Source organism: Suricata suricatta, chromosome 16 (genome assembly GCF_006229205.1).
Source record: "Suricata suricatta isolate VVHF042 chromosome 16, meerkat_22Aug2017_6uvM2_HiC, whole genome shotgun sequence".
In the NCBI taxonomy this organism is placed as follows: domain Eukaryota; kingdom Metazoa; phylum Chordata; class Mammalia; order Carnivora; family Herpestidae; genus Suricata; species Suricata suricatta.
Genome location: NC_043715.1, coordinates 14,410,612 through 14,433,708, shown reverse-complemented (window position 1 = coordinate 14,433,708; position 23,097 = coordinate 14,410,612). Strand labels below are relative to the sequence as shown.

At 47.4% G+C, this 23,097-nt stretch overlaps 1 protein-coding gene across 1 annotated transcript in view; it reads left to right on the top strand.

Annotated features, from left to right (window-relative positions):
* Positions 1–23,097, top strand: part of ZFHX3 (zinc finger homeobox 3) — a 233,639-nt gene that overhangs the window by 138,940 nt on the left and 71,602 nt on the right. The window contains exon 4 of the mRNA XM_029925069.1: positions 9–240. Coding sequence (XP_029780929.1) covers positions 9–240 — 232 coding nt within the window. The remainder of the gene's footprint in view (positions 1–8; positions 241–23,097) is intronic.

The window sequence follows — 23,097 nt, the reverse complement described above, 5'->3', positions numbered from 1 at the left end:
CCTCGCAGCACCTGCAGCAGCACGAGAGCGGAGTGGAGGGCGAGAGCTGCTACTACCACTGCGTGCTGTGCAACTACTCCACCAAGGCCAAGCTGAACCTCATCCAGCATGTGCGCTCCATGAAGCACCAGCGCAGCGAGAGCCTGCGCAAGCTGCAGCGGCTGCAGAAGGGCCTTCCCGAGGAGGACGAGGACCTGGGGCAGATCTTCACCATCCGCAGGTGCCCCTCCACCGATCCGGGTGAGTGGTCTCGTGGGCCTGTTGGTGAGAGGTCTCCGGTGGGACCTGGTACGGACCTCCCGCGGGCTTTGGTTCGCTGCTGCTGGTCCTCGGTCCATCACCGCGAACTCACAGATGACCATCGGGTTCTGGAAGGAATGTTGCGCGAGTTCTTGCTGACTTTTGAACTGAAGGATCTTCACCTCCCTTTGATCGGGTGTCAGACCACTGCCCAGTGAGCAGGACAGCCTGAGAGGCTTTGTCTCCTATCCCCAGACTCCCCCGGTGCTTACTCTAGATTCAGTCTATTGGTCCAGGTGGACGTAAAGCCTGCTCGGTGGCAAGGATGAGAGTCTGCGGCCTTAAGTCCAGTGTGTGAGAATGAACTTCAGAGAGGATCAGGACAGCCCACGCTTGTTCTAAATGTTTTCTTGTTGAGTTTGAGGGTGCCTCTGAGCGTTATGGCCTGGTGCTGCCTCCACACCGAGTCGGGGCCTTCCAGCGGGACCTCGCCAGCTCCCGGCCCCCTTCCTGTCTCTCACCGCAGTCCCCTCTTTCTGTCACTGCCACCTCTTTATGGTTCTCTTTCCCACCAGGACTTCACTTGGTAAAATCCTCCTTCTTCTGTGTTTTCAGCCCTTCCAATCCCTTCTCTCAACTTGGAATCACAGGGCAGTCAGGGCCTCTTTAAAAACAACGGAACAAGAGCTTTCCCATAATCCTGTGTCCTGCTTCTCTCTCTGTGAGAGAATCTTCAAGGTTCTTGAGAGAATAGCCTGTATTGGTTGTCTCCAGCCCATTCCTCAGCTTCTGGTAGCCTGTCTCCCCGACGTCAGCAAACCACCCTTAAGAGGTCACCATTGACCTTGGATTTACCCAACCCTGTAGCTACCTGCTGTCCTTCCCTGGACTTCCTTCTGTGGTCTCTGGAAGTACTGCATGGCTCCATCCCAAAGCCCTGCTCCCTGAGCTTCCAGGGTGCGTTTCTGTCTTGTCCTTGTGCTTCTCTTGACCCTCCTCCTGTGCCCGGCCCAGCCCCGGCTCATGGTCGTCGGCCTGCCCCACAGTCTCGTGTTAGCTGGGTAGTAGGCCCTGTTCCTTGGCTTCCAGTTTTTTTAAAGCTTTGATCTCCTGGTGTTATCAGATATGCTTCAGACCGTTCCCTGAATTTCTCTTTGGCGCCGCCTCACGGGGTATGAGTTCACCCCTGCCCCCCAACCCAGCTTCCCTCTCCCGGCATGTTGTTAAGCCACCTGGCCAGCCTGGAGAGTCGGGGCCGTCCTTCACCTCTCTGTCACCTGCGGCACCTTCAGCCACTGAGCTGCAGTGTCTGCATGGAGTTTTTAATCTTAATTTTACATAATTCACATTTTTATGGTTCTTAAAGGCAAGAAGTTACATAAACCTTACGAAAAGTGCACCCCCTGCCTCTCCCCCATCCTACTGCCCTGAGCAGTGGCTTTGAACTTTCAGTTGTTTATTCTGTTATTTATTTCCATCTTTCTTAATGGGCTTCTCCTACTGTTTCTTGATTTTTTTTTTCTGTTTTAGACACTATCTGTTGGCTTTCTCCTCTGAACGATGAGGCTTTCACTGGTATTCCATTCTGCAAACCAGCTGCTCCTGTTCACACCCCCCACCCACAGACTCACACATGCACACCTCGTACTCCGTGCACTCCCCCGGCCCCCACCCCACCCTTGTACCCCCCACACCACACTGCCCAGCCCCGCCTTGTATACCCAGCCTTCCCCTCCCTCCATCTTCCATGATGATTAAATAATAATTTGGGGTTATATTAATATTCACTGTTTTCATTATTCTAACTCTATAAATATTAATCACAGCTGAGCCATGTAGAGTTTTATAATTTCATTTACCTTCTTGTACAACTTTTTATTTTCCCTGGTTTGCTAGGTACCTATGATTAATTCATGGGTAGCCCTCTGCCAGAGTAGACATTCCTGGTCTCTGAGTGCCCTGCCACATCAGTTGTTCGGTCAGCTTCGTTTCCTCTTGGAAGTGTCTCTCCTGAGCCCCTGCAGACCCCTCTGTCCCCTGCCCCTGTCCCTACTCCTTGAGGCTCCTTAGCGCTCTTCCCATACATGTAGGGAGCAGCTATCTGGGGGAGCATGTGCCCTCCCTGCGGGAGTAGCTAATGGCCAGTCCTCAGAGTGGAGAGGCCAGTCCTTCTTTTTGCGGGAACCAGGGTCATTTCTTGGGTGCCAGCATAACTTTTGTCACCTCTGGATCACTGCAAGACTGTCCTTTCCCGTGTGGTTTTCAGATGTCTTTTCGGGTTCAAGTTCAAATGCCATAATCTCAGGGGCTTCTGCTTGGGACCCGACCCCGTCCCTCCACCTGTGTGCGCTCAGGAGCAAGGGGCGAGGCTGGCACCCCAGACCCTTCTGTGCCTGAATACTGAGTCTTTTGAGCCATCTGCCTGTGGGGGTCCCTGTTCTCCATGTTCTGGCCTGTGCTTGATCCTGCCACTTGACATTATTTTGCCAGGGTGCCATTTTATAGGATTCTCCTGTTTTCACCCATAAATGCAGACCTATTTATTTCAGGGTTTTTTTTTTCCCCCCAGCTCTGCATACGTCATTGTTTTAATCTTCCCTTAAAAGCTGGTCCCTTTCACCCTTCAATTCTTTCTTTCACTCTCCTCAGAATTCCCTTTTTATTAATGAGGTGCCCCAAACTAAATAGTGTACAGCTGCCATTTCACCCGGGGTCTATGGACTGGAACAAACAGTTCCCTGTTTTATAATGTAATACTTCTATTTATGCAGTCCGCTCTGGAATTGCTTTCTTACACCATTGCCTTCTGGGTTTCTCTCATTTAATGCGTATTAAGAGTTATTTTTCCCCCTGAAGTGTATGAGCAACTTTAGTCTAGATGATAGACTTCCTTTCTGTATTTCAAAATCCTTTTGTATTGTCTTTGGCCTGGAGTCATGTTTTTGCTTTCCACCCTCCTCCCTCCTCCCTCCTCCCTCACACACTCTGGCTGAGCCCATAGTCTTCACTAATGACAGAGGGGCAAATTATTAGGTAATATTCACATTGACATTAAAAGTAACTTGGTGCCACTTTAGAAACCCCTTTAAGACAACTCATCTTAAAATACGTTCTCCCTCCCCACAAGGATTGACTCCTAACTTGTTGAAAGAATGTTTTCAAGGAAAGGTGAATTGAAGACACTGAAGGTCATCAAGTTCAAATTTATCAACAGAGACGGGATCAGATACTCCCTGTCTTCTCTTTTGTCACGTTAGAGTCAGGACGTTAACCTTCAGCTGGACACGTCATTTGTGTAGCATAATAAAGACGCCGTAGGGAGGTCTTTGAGCGCCTTGTGGGGACCCTAACTGTAAGCTGTGTGTAAACGGTGTGCCGTCTGGAGTCGTCTACGCTGGCCTCCTGTCAACAGCTAGTTAAATGATGGTTTTCTTTCCTTTCCACCTCTGTTGTCCACACATCAGAAGGTTGTACAAAATAGTTTTCTTCCCTGAGCTCAGGGCCGCAGACCCCAGTGTCCCATCACCTTCTACAGGTACCCAGACTCGCCTTGCCGCGGCTGGTGGGAGAACTCTAGAATAGTTCCTCCCCGTGGTTGAGTAAAAAGAGCTCTTCAGATTTTCCTTGTTGACTTAAAGCCAGTATGTTTCCCGGTCAGTCAGGTTCACCACCTAACCTGCCAACCTGCACGGATTTCTAAGTGTGGAGCAGGAGGCATCGTGGGGCTCTCCTCCACCCTTCGGAACTTTGTGGTGGTGGCCAGGAGTCCCACCTGTCACTGAGCGCCTCAGCCCTGGAGAGGCCTTGTGGCCGAACATGACACACCTGGGTCCCGCCCTGCACCAGACCGCCGGGTGTCGGCTGCCGGAGGTGCGCAGTAGTTAGCCGCTGCCCCCTGCCCGGGCCTGCCCCTGTGAGGCTTTCCCCTTACGCTGTGGGCACGCTGGCCCTGTGTCGTATTGTCTTTAACTTAGTGTCATAGTTGTATGCTTATGCTGGCCAGCCTCACTCTCACACGAGACAGGAGGCGCGCGCGCACACACACACACACACACACACACACACACACACACAGTGGGACTTCCCAATTAAAAAATGGCTTAGACGTACACAGCTCAGAGAAAAGGAAGTAATTTAAACAGGTGAGGTTTCTCTCCTGTCTCCTGTCTCCCTGCCCAGTTTTTGGTTACGGACTTGAGTACATTTTCTGCAAGACCAAGTGGTCTCTTGACTTGCTTGGGAGTTGGTCTTTCCATTTTGTCCCCACACCCAGGTGGAGGTAGAGAAGGCCCGCTGTTACGCGCTGACGCACGATCTAGCTCTTTGTTGCTGGCACTGGCTGTTTACTTCCCCTTAGTTGACCGGAAGCTCGTGAAAGATGGAAAGCTCTCGTAGGTGGGTCATGTGGAGGACCGCTCCCCTGTTTGCTTATTAAAAAGGCATTTCTGGCTCCTGGGTGAAGCTGTAGTTAATTTCACTGTATCAGCGCCCTTGGCTTCAGGAAGACAAGAGGCCCTTTGTGTTCCTCCCGTCCGCCTGCCTCCTCCTCCTCCTCCTCCTCCTCTCTTCTGTCTTACCCTGGCCTTAACCACTTTCTCTTTCATGTAGTCCTGGACCTCCACACTTGACACAGATGTAACCTAACGGTTCTTGATTGCACACCGACTACATACAAGACTTTTTGTGAGTTGGGAGACGCCGCTGACGTGTCCTCTCATCCCTTGCTGTGGACACCCTGGTGGATATGCCCGCCCAGGCATTCAAGGCAACCAGAGGATGACTCAGTTTACGGAAGGTGCAACCCTTTGGAGTTTAAGAGAATATTTTGTTTAGGACGGAAGCTGGCATCCCTTTTTACTGACATGTCTTTGGCGCCTGGGGTAGTGAATTCCTAGGGTCAGGAGGCAGAGCCTGCCAGGTGATACTGTGGATTTGGTGACAGCCTGCTCTGAAACACCCCCTGGCTTCTCTCTATGGGTCATTTTTTCATACCAACTTTCATGGGGTTTTTGCTTTTAACCTCTGCGGCTTAAGAGCATAAGAAAATGTTCTCTTTTCAAAAGTTGCTCATTTTTTCCTGTTTTTATTTTTCAAAATTTGTATGAGGCTGCGTTCTAACTATGAAGTACTTTTTTTTCTATAAGTAGCTAAATTATATGCCATTTTAGAGTAATTTTTCTCATAGCACTGAAATACGTTAGGGCCAGTTCTGTAATTCCAAAACGTTGTTTTTGTAAAACCAAACAGCTGTGTTCTTTCTTTTTTCCTTTTTACGGTAGGTCTTGCTGTTGGGACTTGGGGAAAGGCATAGGGATAAACATATTTCTAACTAAAGACATTACATGTAAAAAAAACTTCACATCAAATTAGAGTGAAATTTTATGCACTTAACAGAGGAGTGGAAAAAATTGACTTTCTCTGTTTTAAACACATTCCCTGTTGAGGACTGTTTGGACAATAGGATTATAAACTTCAGTGTGCTTTTTGGAAACATGCTTTACAATGCATGGACAAAGATCATTATGTGTCAGTGTGAAAGAGGGCGTAATACCATTAAAGGAAAAATGGGGTTTAGAGAATAACATGATTTGACTCTGTTAGGTTGATCACTTTGATTCTATGTTTTAAAAGTATTTTTCTTGAAGCTTTTAAAAATAACCATCCTCAGCAAAGTTTGTAATTGGTGTCTTTGGCTGTCTCGTGGGTGGGATCTACCCTCGAAATCTAAGAGAGTGTCAGGCACATGACAAGAGGTCACTTATTGATGGCACTTGTACCTAGAGATACTAGCACTAGAACATACCAAGGAGTAAATCTTGATTGTCTTTTGTTCGTAGAGACAAGTTTTCTGTTCGTCACTGTAAAACATACAGTTTGATTACGGTCTGATCCTCTTACATTTTGCATCTACATGGGGAGGACAGGAGTAGTTCTTAGGGTGTACACGGTCTTGTTTTTCTGTTGGAACAGAGTTTCTGATTTGCCTTAATTAGTCCTCTAACAATCTACAAAGGTCAGCGCCAATTGCCTGTTCATTTACATTTGTAATTGTGATGGCTTCTGATTACATATTCCTTGTCTTAGTCCTTCCTCTAAGTATATGCTAGGTGCCCTCCCCACCCCTCCTCCCGCACCCCGAACATGCAGCAGACCAGTGTGGAAGCCTGGGGTCTGACTCTTCATACAAGAAACCTTTGTGAGGATGGTCCAGCCTTCCCTTGAATTTCAGTGTCTGTTATGGAAAGTCATGTTGGAGAGACTGTTGCTTCTAAGTTAGGAATATAATGAAGCCAGAGTCAGGGAGATTATGTCGATGCCAGGCAAGAAATCTGAGAGCCATTATCTAGGAGCCTTCTTGAACTGGGTAATTAAGGGCAATTAAACTTTTCTGTTTGCTCTCTGCAAAATATGCTAATGATCTGGTCTTTTGGAAGGCGGACACGCGAAATGTGGTTTCGTTGCTGTCCCGTGTTTCTGGTCTGGAAGGGTCTCTCCAAAGAGGGTGAGATATCATCATAGTGGTGGCGTGGGCACTGGGTCCAGAGTCTCCAACCTCCCACGTCATCTCTTTCCTCTCCGTCTTTTCCAGGGGAGACTAACATGTATACCAAGACATGGACCTTCCAGATATTACCCGAAACCTTTCTGCAGTGGCCTGAATTGCAGTGATTCTTATTCACCCATTTTTTCATATTCTAGATCTGCCATTCACTAGTTGATTTATTTTTATGAGCTGATCAAAGCTACCAGGGATTTGTTTTATTTCACTGTATGAATCTGGAGCATACATTGCCCTCTACAGTGGGCTATTCATGTGGCTCCACATTGTGGGCCAGTTAGCCCTGTTCTTGGCCGGGGGCTCTAGGCCGTCTTCCGTACTGTCCTCTGGGGTAGGTGGTGGTGTGTGTCGTCAGGGCCACCTAGTGCTGCCCACTCTGAGAGGAGCAACACCATGGCCACTCTCCTCTAGGGAGGATGATAGTAAGGGACACTGCTCAAAGGAAAAAAACAAAGGACCTGCTGCTGGTTACTGGTGTGTGTTGATTCAGTGGTGCCCAGTGGAAGGGTATGAGCATGCCAGAGAGCCCAGAAACACAGGAGCCCCCCGGGAGAGACTGAGAATATTGTATCATACCAAGTATTATTTTAGGGAAATCTTTATGCCAAGTCACCTTTGAAAAGGGCTATCTAAGGAACTTGAAAGTTTGAAACTTGACCTTCAGGTGAACAGGGATTGTTAGCCAGTGAGTGAGTGTTCTTGCTAGGTTGAGGTTTGGGGATGTCATTTGAGGGGAGGGGACTGGGGCTGACCACTGTAGCAGGAAGCGGCGGCTCTGTGCACGCGTCCCTCACCCCAACCTCGGCACTCAGTACCCCTTGTGTTGGTCACATGTAGTTTTCAAGGGAAATTAAGGCTTGTGTTTCCTTTGCCTTTAGAAATGTGCAAAGAATCCATGTCTTGAGCTACTTATATTCTATATTAAACTTGTTCCTGACCTTGGTTGGGGGCCAGGGAGGAAAATAGAACATGCATCTCTTTGCTTACAGAAATAGCTCAAAGGCCTCTCAGACTTAGAGATGTTAAGGAACCCCCTTCAAACTGTGACCCAATTATGAGAATTATAGTCTCATGATTTTTTTTAAACATTGACTAGAAATGAAAAGTTTTGTGTCCTTTCAGATCAGTATAAGCACTGTCGTTAGTTTCATCATCGTTGGGTTTCTAGATCCCTTGAGAACGAAGTAAACATCTCCAGATCCGTGCCTGCCCATCTAGTATGGTAGTCATGGCCATATATGGTTATTTAAGTTTAAATTAATTAGCGTTATTTTAAAATTTTAAATTCAGTTTCCTAGGACACCGGGTAGTTCAGTTAGTTAGGCAACAGCTGTATCTCAGCTCAGGTCATGAGCTTACCATTCGTGAGTTCGAACCCCACATCAGGCTCTGCACTGATGCTGTGAAAGCTGCTTGGGATTGTCTCTCCTTTTCTCTACTCCTCCCCTGCTTGTGCACCCCCCCATCTCTTTATCTATCTCAGTCTTTGCCCCCCCCCTCACACACGCGCGTGCACACACACACACACACACACACACACACACTAAAAGAACAAAACCTAAAAAAAAGATCCAGTGTCTCTGTCATACTAGCCAGATTTCAAGTGCTTGAGATGACACATGACTCATTGCTACCTTACTAGACAGTATAGATTTATAGACCAGCTGAGAAAGTTCTTTTCACATAACTTATAGAATAGTTTATAAAGTATTGGAGTTCTCACTGGGATTCCTTAGATTTCTGGCAGGCCCAGCCTGGATTTGGGCTGCATTTTTATAAAGTTCTTTGATTTCCATTTTAAGGAACATGGTGCTCACCCACCACCTGCTTTCTGCCAGTCTGGGTGGGGTATATTCTTTACTGCTGTCCTATCTCTCTCTCTTTCTGCTTCTTTTTCTTAGTTTTTCTCGGTACGAGAGTGGTATGCTTAAAATAAGTATGTAAGCCTATTCTATTAGCAGTGTTGAGGGAGTTTGATCAGACTTTCTAAAGCTGCATCTTGCCGCGTGCATGTTAAAGAGCTTTTTATAGTTCGTATCTCCAGCCTATCTTGAGGCCTTGGTGTGTATGTTAACAAAAGGAGCTTTTAAAAGATCCTTGACCTTTGCTCTAATTAGAATATTAAAAATTGGACAGTGCATGATTTTTCTTGGAACAGACCTGTTGTTTTAACTTAGAATTTGATCCCAAACTCCTGTCTTCTCATGAAGTCACAAAAAGAATCTGTGCTCTTTTCTCTCACTGTTTCCATTGGTCTCACATCCTGAGTTCAGGACAGACATTTTCGTCTGGACTGCCTTACTCTGGTCAGGGCTGCCATGACAAAATACCGTAGGCTGGGTGGCTTACCTAAGAGAAATGTGTTTTCCCCCAGTTCTGGAGGCTCAAAATCCAAGGTCAAGTCATTGGCAGGTTTGGTTTCTCCTGAGGCCTCTCCCCTTGGCTGGTAGACAGCGGCTCCTGTTCGCGTATGGCCTTTCCTCTCTGTGCATGTCCCTGCTGTCTGTCTGTCTTTCTGTCTGAGGACACCAGTCAGATTGGTTTAGGGCCTCCTTTTACTCGAACAGCCTCCTTTTACATGCTCAGTGTTTCAAGGGCCGTCTCTCCAAACACACACACACCTGAGGAACAAGGGGTTAGGGCTTCAACATATGAATTTTGGGGGAACGCAATGCAGTCTACAAGATGGGCTTTCTGAGGCCATCTGAGGCCTGTTTCATATGTCTTTTTCCATGATCCTTCGGGTTGGAGGGAAAGATGGGATGTGGAGGCGGATGCAGAGGTGACGGGAGATTGGGGAGACCCTCCACAGCTCCCGTCCTCTGTCCTCGCTGAGGCCCCTGGCAAGCGACACAGGGCCCGCTCCTTGGGAGGGGACTCCAGGGGAAGGCGGAGGAGCTGGAGGAAACTCGCCAGGATGGAGTCAGGTTGGAGTACTGTGCCCCTGAGCTCGTCCCTCCGTGATTTTTTTTTCTCCCCTGTCCTCACACAGTCTCCACTCGTACCTCCTCCTGGGGAACCCCCGGAAGCAGCCAGCCAGCCCTGTGTAGGGACGGCTTCACACCTGTGAAATGTGACAGTCTCAGCATCAATAAAACTTGGCCTTGTTGGGCACTCCAGCAGGCCGGTTGTGGAGAAGGTTTGTGTGGGAGGGATTTATAGCCATACCGGCTCTGCACTGTTGCCTGTGGTGCTTCAGGGGCAAGCAGAACTCACCGGGTTTGGGGATAGTGTTAGGGAGCCCTGCTTTTGTTTTGTTTTGTTTTGTTTTGTTTCTCTGGTTGGGGTAAATGCCCCCAGAGCCATATTCCACAGCCTGTTATGGTAGAGAATTGTGGGTGGTGTGACTCGGCTGGGCTTCCATCCAAAGGACTTAGGTTGCTGGAAGTACCCAAAGGGCCTTTTATTCTTTGATTTTACCTTACTCTTAGTGAATATTCCATGCCTGGCATTATCTAAAAGTCCCAGGGCAGAAGTTTTCACCCTCACTAACTTTCACTGAGGGCCTGTGCCCACCTGGGTATAGGGCTGGCACATCCTCAGTCTCCACTCTCATCTTTCCGATTGTGAGCTGGAGATGCAGGCCTCAAAGCCAGCTTCCAGACGGGCCTCCCTCGACTGTGGGAGCGTGAAGCAGAGGTCGTTCACCCCTTCACAGCCAATTGTAGCGGTCTCACGTCTCTAGGTTCCCAGTGTTCAGGACTGTTTGTGCTCAGTGCCACGTGTGACTCGTGGCTGCCATATTGGATGTTGCTGATGGTAGACATTCCCTCCCCTACAGAAAGTTCTCATGGACAGAGCTGCTCTAGACAACAGCAGAGCTCGGAGTCACTGCTTCCCGCTGTGTCTTCCCTCCTTGCTGTGGGTTGACTGACTCATCCAGGGGATAAGTAGCGTTTTGGCCCTAGGACAGGGCTTTTCATATCTAGAAGGGAATGTGGTCCATTGCTCAATTCTCTCAGTATGGAAATGGGGAAACCCATAAGACTGAAGTGAGAAAAGGGGCAGCACTTATTTGTGACATCAGAGTGCAAGCCTTGGTCTTACTCTGAGACTGGACAGTGGTCTGCATGGCTTTCCTGACATTATGGTATTGTGTACTGCTCTTGTGTGAGTCAGTTCCAAAAGCAGTGAGAAACCTCACAAAGTGGAAAGAGCCGCTCAGACCGGGTCCGCTGGGGCTGGGGTCTCACAGGCTGGAACCTGCTCAGGTAATAAGCCCCAGGAACCTTGAGGCACTGTGTGATGAGCATGTGGCCTGGCCACCGGCCCTGCAAATGTGTGTCCACCCTGGGCATTTTTATGGTCATGACGAATTGCGTAGTAGACATTAACTGGAATTTGGGTTGGTGGACCTTGTGTTATTAACAGAGCAACAACAAAGACTATGTTGGCAGTAAAACTCAGAACAAAATAAAAATCGGCCATGGTTCTTGAAAAAGGGTGGGGTAGGGAGGAACAAAGAGGATGGGCAGGTGCGAAGGTCTTTGCAAATGAAGAGGTAAAGATACGGCATCAGGCCAGGAAAGACCATGTTTGACCTTTGTTGCTTTTAGGAAGGAGTCTTGGCTGGTGAAGATGTGACTGATTTGAGCCCAGAGGAGGAGGTCTTGAGTCCTGCAAATCTGAACGTGTCCTTAGCATGACCAGGCGCCGCTCTAGGCTCCGGGGAATCTGCCAGTGGGAGGAGAACACGGAGTCTGGGCTTATCCCTCTAGCTGGGGGCGGGGGGGACGGACACCAAATAAACAAATACAGAATGTCAGTTGTGCAAGGTGCTATTAAAATAGAGCCAGGTAGGGTAGTGTGAGACGGTGGAGTTGTTTTATATGAGATTCTCCTGGAAAAAGTCTCTCTGGGGAGGTGACATTGGAGCTGAGTGGAGGACAGTGAGTGTGAGCAGTCCTGGTGGAGGTCCAGCAAGTGCCAAGCCCCCGGGCTGGGGGTGGTGCAGGGGGGGGGGCAGAGGGCTGGGAGGCATGGTTCAAGCAGCCCAGTCCCCTGGGGGCCCTGGCAGTGCATGGGGGGATTTGAATTTTGCTCCCATCAAGATGAAAAGTCATTGGCAGATGTGAGCAGGGGAGGTGAACGGTATGACTTACTCTAATCCGGTTGCTGTGGAAAATTTCATGTCCACCATAGTCCAGATGTAAGGTTCTCCCTCTCTGTCAACCCAAGTAGAGTTGTCTCTCCAGGCAGGGAGGAGAGGGGTGACTGCAGTTATCAAGGCGCCACTGACCCCTAACTGCTTGCTTAGAGGCTGTTCCTGGGGCTCGGCATAGCCCTGTGGAGTCCTCTGCTTTAGCCTGGGGGTCAGCAGCTTTTTTTCCAAAAACAAAATCCTTTCCTGGTGACTCATTGCTTAAGTGTGAAGCACAGGAAAGATCTGTCCTTTTGACTTGAGGATGGGTTGTCTCTACTCCGATGGAAACAACGCCTACAGGGATCAGAAGCTGTCTCTGGTCCCGGGACGTGTTAGGGTGACCGAGGCAGAGCGTCTGAGTCTTCCATCTCCTGCCCTGCACCTTCTTCCGATGGGCGTTCACATTGCACAGAACTTGTTGTATAAGATTGCGATGTGTATCTCTGGGACAGGAATTTCATTTCAGTGCCTACCTCTGTAATCCGCAAAGAGCTCAGGGCCCTAACACCTTTGATCTTGCGGTGTCCCCAGTGCTGCGTGTCCAGAGGTCATTATCCCACTCTGGAAGGGCCGGTGACCCAGCTCTGACTTGCGTGTCTAGCCAGCCTTGGACAGACAAGCCTGATCTAATTCTGCAGCCATTTTATTTTCCACGGACATGTGCCCAGATCTCTGGCGGATCTGAAGACTTCCTTCCAACCCTTAAGACCAGGGAGATTTGCGCTAGAGTGTACTGTTTCTCTGGACTTTGCTTTAATCGGGAATGTGGACTGGTGTGTGTGTGTGTGTGTGTGTGTGTGTGTGTCCCGTAGATGGTGTGCAAACAGGGCTTTTAGTCCCTTTTTTCAGACAGGTTTTATATAACTAATTGGGAAATAGTGACTCTTTTTCATTAACCATTTTAGGGCTACTCCAACCCCCTCAGGGTCCCTCTCCCCTCAGGATTGTCAGGCTCATGTTGAAAGACCCCTGGGGGAAGGATGTTGGTATACATCATGGATATTTGGAAAGTATTTTTCAGCCACACCTGGCTGCCGTGTGTGAAGACAAATTTAATTTATTTTAAAAATCTGGCCACAGGCAGCCTTTTCTGTTTGTTTCCTTTGGTTGGGTCGGGGGATGGATTGGATTGCATTTGCTTTCTTCCAGATTTGACCAGCCTCCACAAGAGAGATTATCTCTAAAGGATATGAAAGGTTTAATCATTTTAATTTTGTTTTTATTAAAGTTTATCATAACTTTTTTCCCCCAATATGCCCAGCTAGGACAGAAGGGGAGAAGAGGAGGTAACATAAATAGACACAAACCCTCCAGCATTTGGTTAATGAAAGTCTCTGATGGGAGGCATCACGTGGGGAGGAAGTGGTTGGAAGGCTGGGGACACCAGGCTGACCAGGCATGCTGTGACAGCTCTGAAATGTGGCTGTTATCTCCTGAGCTCCCCGTCCACCTCCAGGGCGCCCTTGGCTGTGGGCAGCTCATGGCTTTCATGAAACAGAAAAAAAGCATGTGGCCACTGTTGTCTTACACCCTCTTGGTTCTCAGGGAGACTTGATTCCCAAGCCAGAAATGTAAATTTATAGAGAACAATAGAATTAGCTTCTGTTAGACTCTTCAAACCCCTTATAAGAGCAATGAAATAATTTGAACCCAGCTAATCTGAAGAGTCGCTTTTGGCCAAAACCTCTGAGGTTGTGTGCATGCACTTTAGGAAACGTCCCTAGTCTTTAGTATTTGAACAGGAACACTGTCCCATAAATTATGGTGAAACAGAGTAGGTAGGGTCCCAGTTTAACAGGACTTTTGGCTCATTTTCCCTTTCGGGCAGTAAAATAAGCTTGTTTCAAAGTTAATCCATTTGTCTGGCATCCCCTGGATGCAGGCTGGAGGCACCCCGGGCCCAGTGCAGTCTGCCCTGGCCTCTGTGGCCGCGAACCTCTGCAGAGGCATGAGTGCTGGGGCTCCTGGTGCGGAGACCAGTCAGGCCGCGGCACCCCCCTGGGAATGGTGAAATCGCGTTCACCGTTCTGTTCTCACCAAGACTGGAAACTTGACTTGCACACTTCAGCCGTTTCTTTAAGCAGCGGGATTAAAGCATTGTCATCCCGTTAAACCTGACTTAAGCAGGTAGTTCACTGAGCCCTAATATATACCAGTCTTAAGTTTTGGCTACGTGAGGGTTTATAGTGCTTTGTCTGCTGTTTTTACGGGAAAATGGTTTGGTCGTCAGTAGAGAAGCAGCTTTTCTAGGGGCAGCTGTGATGCCACTTCCTTGAACCAAGTAGAAACTGCATCGACGCTTTGGCCCAGCTGCTGTGTGAGCGAATGTTCTGGTCCCCAGCAGGCCGCACAGTCATGTGTGTTACATCAAGGCTCCTTTGGGGTCTGGGGGCCCCTGGGCTTCTGGGCTCTGGCTGGTAGTGCTAGGGCCTCCAGCAGGAGCTGTGTTGGGTGAGGGCTGAGTTCAGACTCAGCCAGGTTTCTTCTCTGAAAGGGAGACTGGGAGCCCAGACCCTGTTCCAAGCTGGCAGGCATGTGCCCCGCCCTGCTGGCTGAGTTCCAGGCAGGGGAGTGTGCCAAGCTGACGAGCAGCCTGTAACTTTGGAATTCGTTTATGGGAGTTACTCGAGCCAGTGAGGGGCAGCTTTCTTGGTCACTCTCAGTTGCAGGAACACTAGAAACAAATGCCCACATCATTTCGAACGGGCTTCTTGAGTAGGGCTTATTATCCACAACTTAGGCAACCCTCGGTGCCGGTCCCTACCGCTGGACTCACAGACAATCTGGTTTGTAGAGGACGGCTTGGTCTTGTACGTTTTCAAGCTTTGTAGACGATAAAGGTAGTAGAAGGTGGGGAAACAGACAAAAATCTTATTTTCTCGCATAGCGTTAAGCTGCAACTTACAGAGAGACACCAAGAGTGGATTAAATGGATTAGAGTTTTCATTTTCCTTGACGGAACTGACTTGAGAGGACCACAGTCAAGTGCAGGAGGGAAGGCACCCACTGCATCTTCCTTCCCTCTCTCCATGCAGCCATCCTCATGGTCTCAATGGGGCTGCTCCATAGCCCCAAAGAGCTTGCCACAAAGCCACACCCACTTGCCGTCTCTTGCATCTCATTGGCTGGAACTTGGTGACATGACTCTCCCCGTACTGTAGACACTGGGAGATGCAGTTCTTAACGTTGGTACTGCTGCTCCAAATTAGGAGTGTTTGTTTGTTCACCCAGGAAGAGCAGTTATTAGGAAGGCAATTAGGAATCTCTGCCATACCTCTTTTAAAAGATAAGGAGGGGATTAAATAAACTGTTATGATTATGTGGTGGAAATCTGGGCAGCCATTAGGAATTATGTTTTTGATTAGTGTTTAAGGGTATGGATGAAGCTCAATAGGGACGCAAGACACAAAATCGTATGTAATTGTCCTAGTTTCCTTTAAAATGTATATAAATATACTGAGAAGTTATCACTGATTGTGGATGATTTTTATTTCCTTCATACTTTTTTGTATTTTCAAGATTATCAATAATAGGCACTTACTGCTTTTATGATCAGGGAAAAATGGCAAACTTTAAGTGTAAGGAGTGGAGAACTTGGTAATTACTACCTCATATCTGAAATATGCTTGATGGAAAAAATAAAATGAGTAATAAAGGGGAAATCTATAAACATGTAATGATAATGGAATGATGATGAGTAACCATAGTGCTATGGATTCATCAAGAACACATCCCATCATACTAATAAGATAAAATGAAATAACGTACATGCATTCTCATTGAAAAAGGAAGTTGTGTTGTCCAAATGCAAACTTATATTCTGGGGACTCTAAATGTACTTCAGAAACATTCACCGCTCTCCCTACGCATTTTTTCAAGGTTACTCAGTGGTAACTTTTTCCTCCATTCTTGCATTGGAAACCCTGGGGCATGTGGAGCTTTGCAGCTGTTTGTTAAGCACCTGTTGGTTGTAAATGCTAGTTTCTGTGAGAGATTATAAAAGAGTAGAAGAAATGATCCCTGCCTGTGATCTTTTTTGGGGCTATGAGATACACACCCGCATACAAGATTAACAGTGTTCAAGATGACCCGCCGTAATTACCGGGTAGTCGGGCAGGGCAGTAAATATCCTGGACAATCCAAGGTGTGAGGAATTCTTGAGCTGAATAACTGGGAAGCTCCAAGGAATAGGCCTACCTGTTCCTGGAAGGATGGATGGGTGGGAGCAGGCCGAGGAAGAGGACCCCGGGGGTGTTGGAGTTCAGGAGGTTGGTTGAGGAGTTGAAGGGCCAGTAAGCAGGTCATTCTAGCCAGAGAAAGGATGTTGGGCCAAGATTAACAATGGCAGTCCCATTTTCTTCCATCTTTTCTATCCAGCTTTTTTCTGCTTTCCCGTCCACTATGCCAGTCTGCTTTTTTAAAAAGACGGATAGAATTACAAGTGTGACTATCATAGATTTATTAAAAACAAACACAGAGATACTCCTGTGTTTCTTATAACCTAATCTGATTCAGAGCCTCAAGAGAAATTTTTGCAGTGTTAAACCTTCACATGTGCCGAACCTTGACTAAAACAAAGACTAATAAATAGGTATAATACATTGATTTCTGAGCTGTTTGTGTTGAGGGGAGCTCCAAATGCTGGTGAGAACTCTGTTTTTATGTAACATTTTTATTAGTAGCTTGAAAATAACAAATAGTAAATGAAATTTCTATGCAATCTAAAATATTTATGCAGTAATGTATATAATTGGAAATATTTAACAATACAAAAACTATATAATTGAACTAAAGGTGTTAGGATTCTTACTATATTTCGTTTTAAAATTGTACTTTAAAAAATTGTTTACTGTGATAGAATTTTAAGCTTACACGAAAGTAAAGACAAGAGAATTTTTGCATACCTTTATCCAGTTTCCCCAAGTCTTAACCTTTACTACCCTTGCTTTATCAAGCTCTCTGTGTCACACCCTCTCACGCCCGACTTACGTGTGTAAAATATAGATGAAGAATGCACGTTGTTGCTGTTCTGTACCATTTGAGAGTAGATTTTAGGCATGGTGCTCTTTGGTCTCTAAATATGTTAGTGTGTATTTTCTAAGAACAGGAACACCATCTTAAGTAATGACACAGAAATTACCCAAATCAGAAAATAGCATTGAAACCAGAATTCTTGATAATCTACACTTGCTCAGATTTTCCCCGTAATGCCCTTTCCATGAAAGAAAATCACAGATCACTAGTTGTGTTCATCTGCCCTCTCTTACGTCCTTGAATCTGGAATAGTTCCTTAGTCTTTTGTTTTTCTTTTACAACCTCAAAATATTTGATGAGTACAGATCCATTATTTTATAGGTGCCCTTCAATTTAGGTTTGTCTGGTGTTTCCGTATCATCAGAATCCGGTTTTGTGTTTTGGGAGGGACATGCTACTGGTTTGTCTCCTCATTGATTAGTTTTAGTGGTTTTGATAGTTGATGGTTAAGCTCTGGTAAAAGATGAGGGGGATCTGGGCTAGTGTAATGGGGACTCGGGTTGAGCTGCTTACTGCTGTGGTCCCATGTGGAAGAAACAGGGGGGAAGCTGCTAGGGTGTGTAATGTGGGTGCTGAGGCGGGTCCTGATGCTCTGAATGGGGGAGAGCAAGTTGAGAAGCCAGTGTGGGTAAGAAAGGAGCTTGAAAAGGACATTATCATTGAAACCACACATTCTTCCCTGTCTCTCACTTTTCTAAGTCAATATAAAACTAACTTGTACCACAGAGTCTTATGCATAATTATAATTATGTGCTGTTTATTTATCTCTTATTGTTCAGAAAGATTTGACAGCCTTGTTTGGCTGACTGTTTAGTATCTTCTTACTGTTCAACCCTAAAATCTTAAACCTCTGTGGAGCAGGGACCGTGTCTTATGCTACTTCTCTCATGGGTACCTGATTCAGGATCTCTCCTGTCCATGAGTAGCTCAGCCAGTGAGCTACTTGGGTGCCGTCTTGCTGGATTCCTGTGGATCGTGCAGTGGGCCCTGAGCCTTCCCTGTCCCACACACTTACCCTGCTCTGTTCTTCCTGCTCTGGTCTTTTTCCTGCTGCCACAGTCATTCAACCCTTCCGATGATTAGTGAGCACTGGCCCAGAAAAACCACCTTGAACAAGTTGGTGCACGGACCTGGGTTATCGTTTGAAGAGGAGAGCTTCTGTCTTGAGAAGAAAGTGCCTGGTCATGTACAGCCTCACTTCTCTTTTGTTTCTTTTTCTTTTTTAATGTTTACTTATTTATTTTGAGAGAGAGCATGAGTGCAGACAGGGGAGGACCAGAGAGAGACACAATCCCAAGCAGGCTCCATGCCTGGTACAGAGCCCGATGCAGTGCTCCATCCCATGACCTGTGAGATCGTGACCTGAGCTGAAACCAAGAGGCAGAGGCTCAACCAGGCGCCCTCCTTCTCTTTTGTTTCTGCCAAATATCCCACTCTTCCTGGATCGGTTACTTTTTACGTTGGCCAGAGAGTTGACCGGAAGTGACCATATGAGCAAAAACAGATAAGCCAACCAAATAAATGCGGATTCCAGGTTTAAACTAGTGCCCGCAATAGAAGAAGAGTCTAGCTGCTCATTGACTCCAGGGGGCACTGGCTCGTGGGATTCTGGTGTAGCTCCTGACGGCCTCAGGCTTGGCTGTGTTTTGTCTTCCAAAAGGTGTTTCCTGTGTCCTTCCATCCTCTGCATGGAAAAGGTGTGGAGGGCACACCGTTTAGAAATAATACTTTGTCTTCCTACTCTGAATTACACCAAGTACACCTCTTTATTTGATAAGGGACACATTTCCTAGGTTCTGTTAGCTGCGTGATGCCATTCTGGACTTTGCCCTTACCCTGCTTAAAATTGCTGGTTTTTCTGAATTTAGTGTAAGTACACAGGGCAGTCACACAATATGCTACTCTGCCATCGTTTTCTTTGTGGAGTAGAATTACTCCTCTCAGCAGGGTCACACATGACAGGCTTCTGGTATGTTCCAGGCTGGTGCTGAGAATGCCAACTGGGTGGTCTCATGCTGGGTTAGTGAGACTCAACACTGAACCCTCCAGGTCATTTCTTTTCAGCCCATTGCTGGGAAACATTCATGTCAATGAAGAGCATTTTTAATTAGTGTATGTGCAGTGCTCCTCCGAAGTCAAGAAAGCAACAAATGCTTATGATGTTTTAAAAATGTCATGTTGTATGGGGGGAGGGAGGTTGGGAAAGCACACAACCCTGGAGGATAAGACATCCCCTCTGCGAAGGTAATGACCTTTCATGTTTTTGGAGAACTTCCTTTCAGAAAGACTGTGATTTAGGGAATGTGGATATTTACTGCTTATTCTGTCATTTTCAGGTCATTCTTTGACATCATGTAGAGCTGTGACGGTAGGTTACTGGTTCTATGCCTGTGTCATTGATGGATAAGGCCGCCCCATTGGGTTCCATAAAAAAAATGTCACTTCTGTGACTTTGAATGTGTTCAGAGAGGTGAAATTGCTTTGAGGATCCTATAGAATAAAAAGGGAGGGCCCACGAATGTCTTCATACATTGTCCTATGTCCCGGTTTCCAGCCCATTTCCTTCTGTGGCTCCGGAAACGCTTGAGGAAAACCTTCCTTTGGTTCTTTTTCTTCCTTTCTCATGCCAGGGAACATTAGAGACTCTCAGATCGGTCCTGTTTGCAAGAGCTTTCATTTATTTGTTTTAATTTTTTTTTAATTTTAGAGAGGGAGCACATGAGCAGGGGTGGGGGGCAGGAGGTGAGGGAGGGAGGGAGGATCGATCTAAGCAGGCTTCACACTCAGCATGGAGCCCGATGCAGGGCTCCGTTCCACGACCCTGGGATCAAGACCTGAGCCAAAGTCAAGAGTTGGATGCTCAGTTGGTTAAGCATCTGACTTTGGCTCAGGTTTGATCTCCTGGTTTGTGGGTTTGAGCCTTGCGTTGGGCTCTGTGCTGACAGCTCAGATCCTGGAGTCTGCTTCAGAGTCTGTGTCTCCCTCTCTCTGCCCCTCCCCTGCTTGTGTGTGTGCGTGATCTCACTTGCGCGCATGCTCTCTCTCGCGCTCTCTCTCTGTCTCTCTGTCTCTCTCTCAATAAATAATGTTTATTAAAAAAAAAGTTACATGGGAATTCAGATCCCAGTTTTCCTGAATTGGCTGACTTTGGTCAAGTTACATAACTCCTAGATTTGTGACCTTTTCAGGTAATCTGATGAACAAAATGACCCTTCACCCAAGAAAAATGCATTCACATGACAGATTTTGCATGTTTAGTTCAGGCTCCCAACTTTGCACCTCTAAGTGTCATATCTCTCATCTGTGGAAGGAGATGGCCCTTCGCATCTTGGGGGGGAGGGGGTCTGTCTCATTAATTTTCCTATGACAGTTAAGTGAGAGGATGTACATTAGCACGAAGCCTGCATTCTTTCTGAGCCTCGGTCCTTCCATTCTCTCCCTCTCCTCGTCTCTGTCTTCCAGGTGCTGTGCCTTGACCTACAATACATTTGCCAAGGGAGACAAGTTAGTCTGAGTTCACTTTTGGATCATTCATTAGGACAGAGCCTTGTCAGATTTTCATTTTATCTGTCTACAATGATGTCTTTGTTACTTTTTTCCCCCCTCTCACCACTTGGGGCTTCTCATGGCCGGAAGCATCACAGTATCTTTCTGGTCTGCACCCATTTACTTCCTGTGGGAGGGGTCTCGTGTTGGTTTTAGATTGGGGAAGCCCTAGGTTTGCCTCTCCCACTCTCGGCTGCCCTGGAGTTCTGCAGAATCTTGAAGGTGGCATTTCCTCTGTCCTTGAGGGCAAGGGAAGCCATGCTCCAGATTTCAGGCTCCAAACAAGCATGGCCTTGGCCCATAGGCACTCAGCCACAGAGAGGGCACCTTCCAGGACCTTCATCAGTGGTGGATTTGGGAAGAGCCAGCCCTTGGTTGTGGGCTGGAGGTAACCCTGATCACAATGGTGACTTGCCTCCTTGGCCACACATGGGCTATGAGAGGCCGCTTCCATCTCAGCAGCAAAAAGCCTGCCTCTCGTGCTGGTTCTTGTACCCCATCCTATAGATTCTAGGTCTGGTCTCCTGCCCTGGCACATTGCTGGGGACAAGGTCCGAATTCATTTTTGACGCTCACTAGTGAACAATCAATGCAGTAGTACTCATAAAGGTTTGTCACAGCCCAGGTGGCTGACATGATGCAGATTGGAGCCACCTTCAAGGGGAAGGCTCCTCTGAAGCACCCACGGCCTAACTCAGGACCCAGTGTGTTTGTCTGTGAAGTGAGAGCCCGCCTGGGTTACAGTGCAGGGATCACGGTGAGATTCTGCCCAAACACCTTCTTCCCCTTGGCCTTCTCCCCTTTGGGTCTGCCTGGCCCTTGGTCCTATCATTCGATTCCAGCTTTGCTTGGATACAGGGCAGTCCCCTGAGAATACCTGGTGGAAGCGGGCCTTCAAGTCATGGGTTCATTTCAAGAATGTAAAAACTCTTCTAGGTTCTTAAGCTAATGTTCCATTTGCTATTTAATATAGTTGATTAAAGTGGCTCAGCGGGCTTTCACTAGCCCGAGGGTAGGAAAGAATGCAGAATACACTTGTTAGAACATTTTGATAGGTAGACGGATGATGGCCTCACCTAATGGCTGCTCAGGCTCTCCCAGCTGGAAATACACTGACACCCCCCTCCCCGCAAATCCTCATGCACATCCTCCAGGGTTCCAGAGACTCCTTTTTCAGTGAGTGTCCTCACAGCCCGTAAACTGAACACCACTTCCACTGGATCTCCGTAGGCTCCGTCTTCGAACCGTAACAGCCGGATGTTTCTGAACAGCTAGCCGTGTGTGTAACTGATGGCTTTTGTTCCTGGAACAGATTCTGACCTAGGCCACAGGTGTTGGAACTGGGGTTTGGTAGCTCTAACGTGCATCACCACCGTGACTTAGGAGCATTGGTGGCCAAGAGGTTAGGCTCAGGGGAACATGGGCCACCTGAGAGGTCAAGCGCCTCACTACACACACAATTCGGCACATCATTCACAAATGTCTAGGAAGCTTTCAGAGTTTTAAGTATGTGCCTTTAGATACATGCCAGCCTGTTTCCAAGGTCTGATGTTCAAACTGTGGGAGTGGCACGGGATACTTGGCGGCTTCCCAAGACATGGGCTAAGCACACCCTCCAACTGCTTACAAATACACTGCATACAAGCACAGTAGTAATGAGATGGTTGTGTCTGTACATACGCCTGTATATTTTTTAGTGTGTATTTAATGAAGCTGCCTCTGTGCCAGGCATCTTCAGAGCTGTGCACACGTGATGGTGAACATGGGGCTGACTGAGGGCCTCTCTGGTGCAAAGGCCCTGGGGCAGTAGGATGGCCGGTGTAGCCGCGTGTCCTGGAAAGAGGAGGCAGGTAGCATAGTTCATTAGATCGACCTCTGTAAACAGGGCCCAGAGTTGGGGGTTTGGATGTTCTGAGAGGAGGAGCAGCCTGACGTGGTTGGATTCACCTGAGGGATGCACAGTTTACACCTTGTCCACCTCGAGGTTTCTGTCTCAGGAAGTGGAAGACACAGAAACTGAACCAGAAAATGGTTACCTCTATTCTTGTGTGAAATCTTTAAATCCTAATGGACTGTCACATTCCTTTCTCTTTTTCATCTTGGTGATTTCGCTTTTTTAGAGAGAATTTTCTTCCAGTCTTGGGCTCTGGTTTGCAGGGAAACATCTGGAGCTGCCCTAGGGCATGGGTTGTCCTCCTGCTCTCCTGGGGCTGAAATTCCGGAGGGTGTATGGGATTCACTGGTGTAGCAAAAGGTGTGTATAAGTGGGGGAGTTCTCTCTCTTTACAGATTTTGAGCATCTGACTCTTGATTTGAGCTCAGGTCATGATCCCTGTTCGAGATCCAGGATAGGACCCGACCCATTCTTGCATCAGGGGCCTCAGGGACGCCCATGTTGGTGGTACTTGAACTTGCCCAAAATGGGGTGGCCTGTCCATCCTCGTCATGGGGATTTGGTTCACTCTGCACTGTTACATGACAGTTTCCACCAAATGCTTAGAGGAAAGATCTAGAGCTTCTTTATCTTAGCTGATAGTATTATTTATAAAGAGACTTAAATATACAGAAGAGGGAC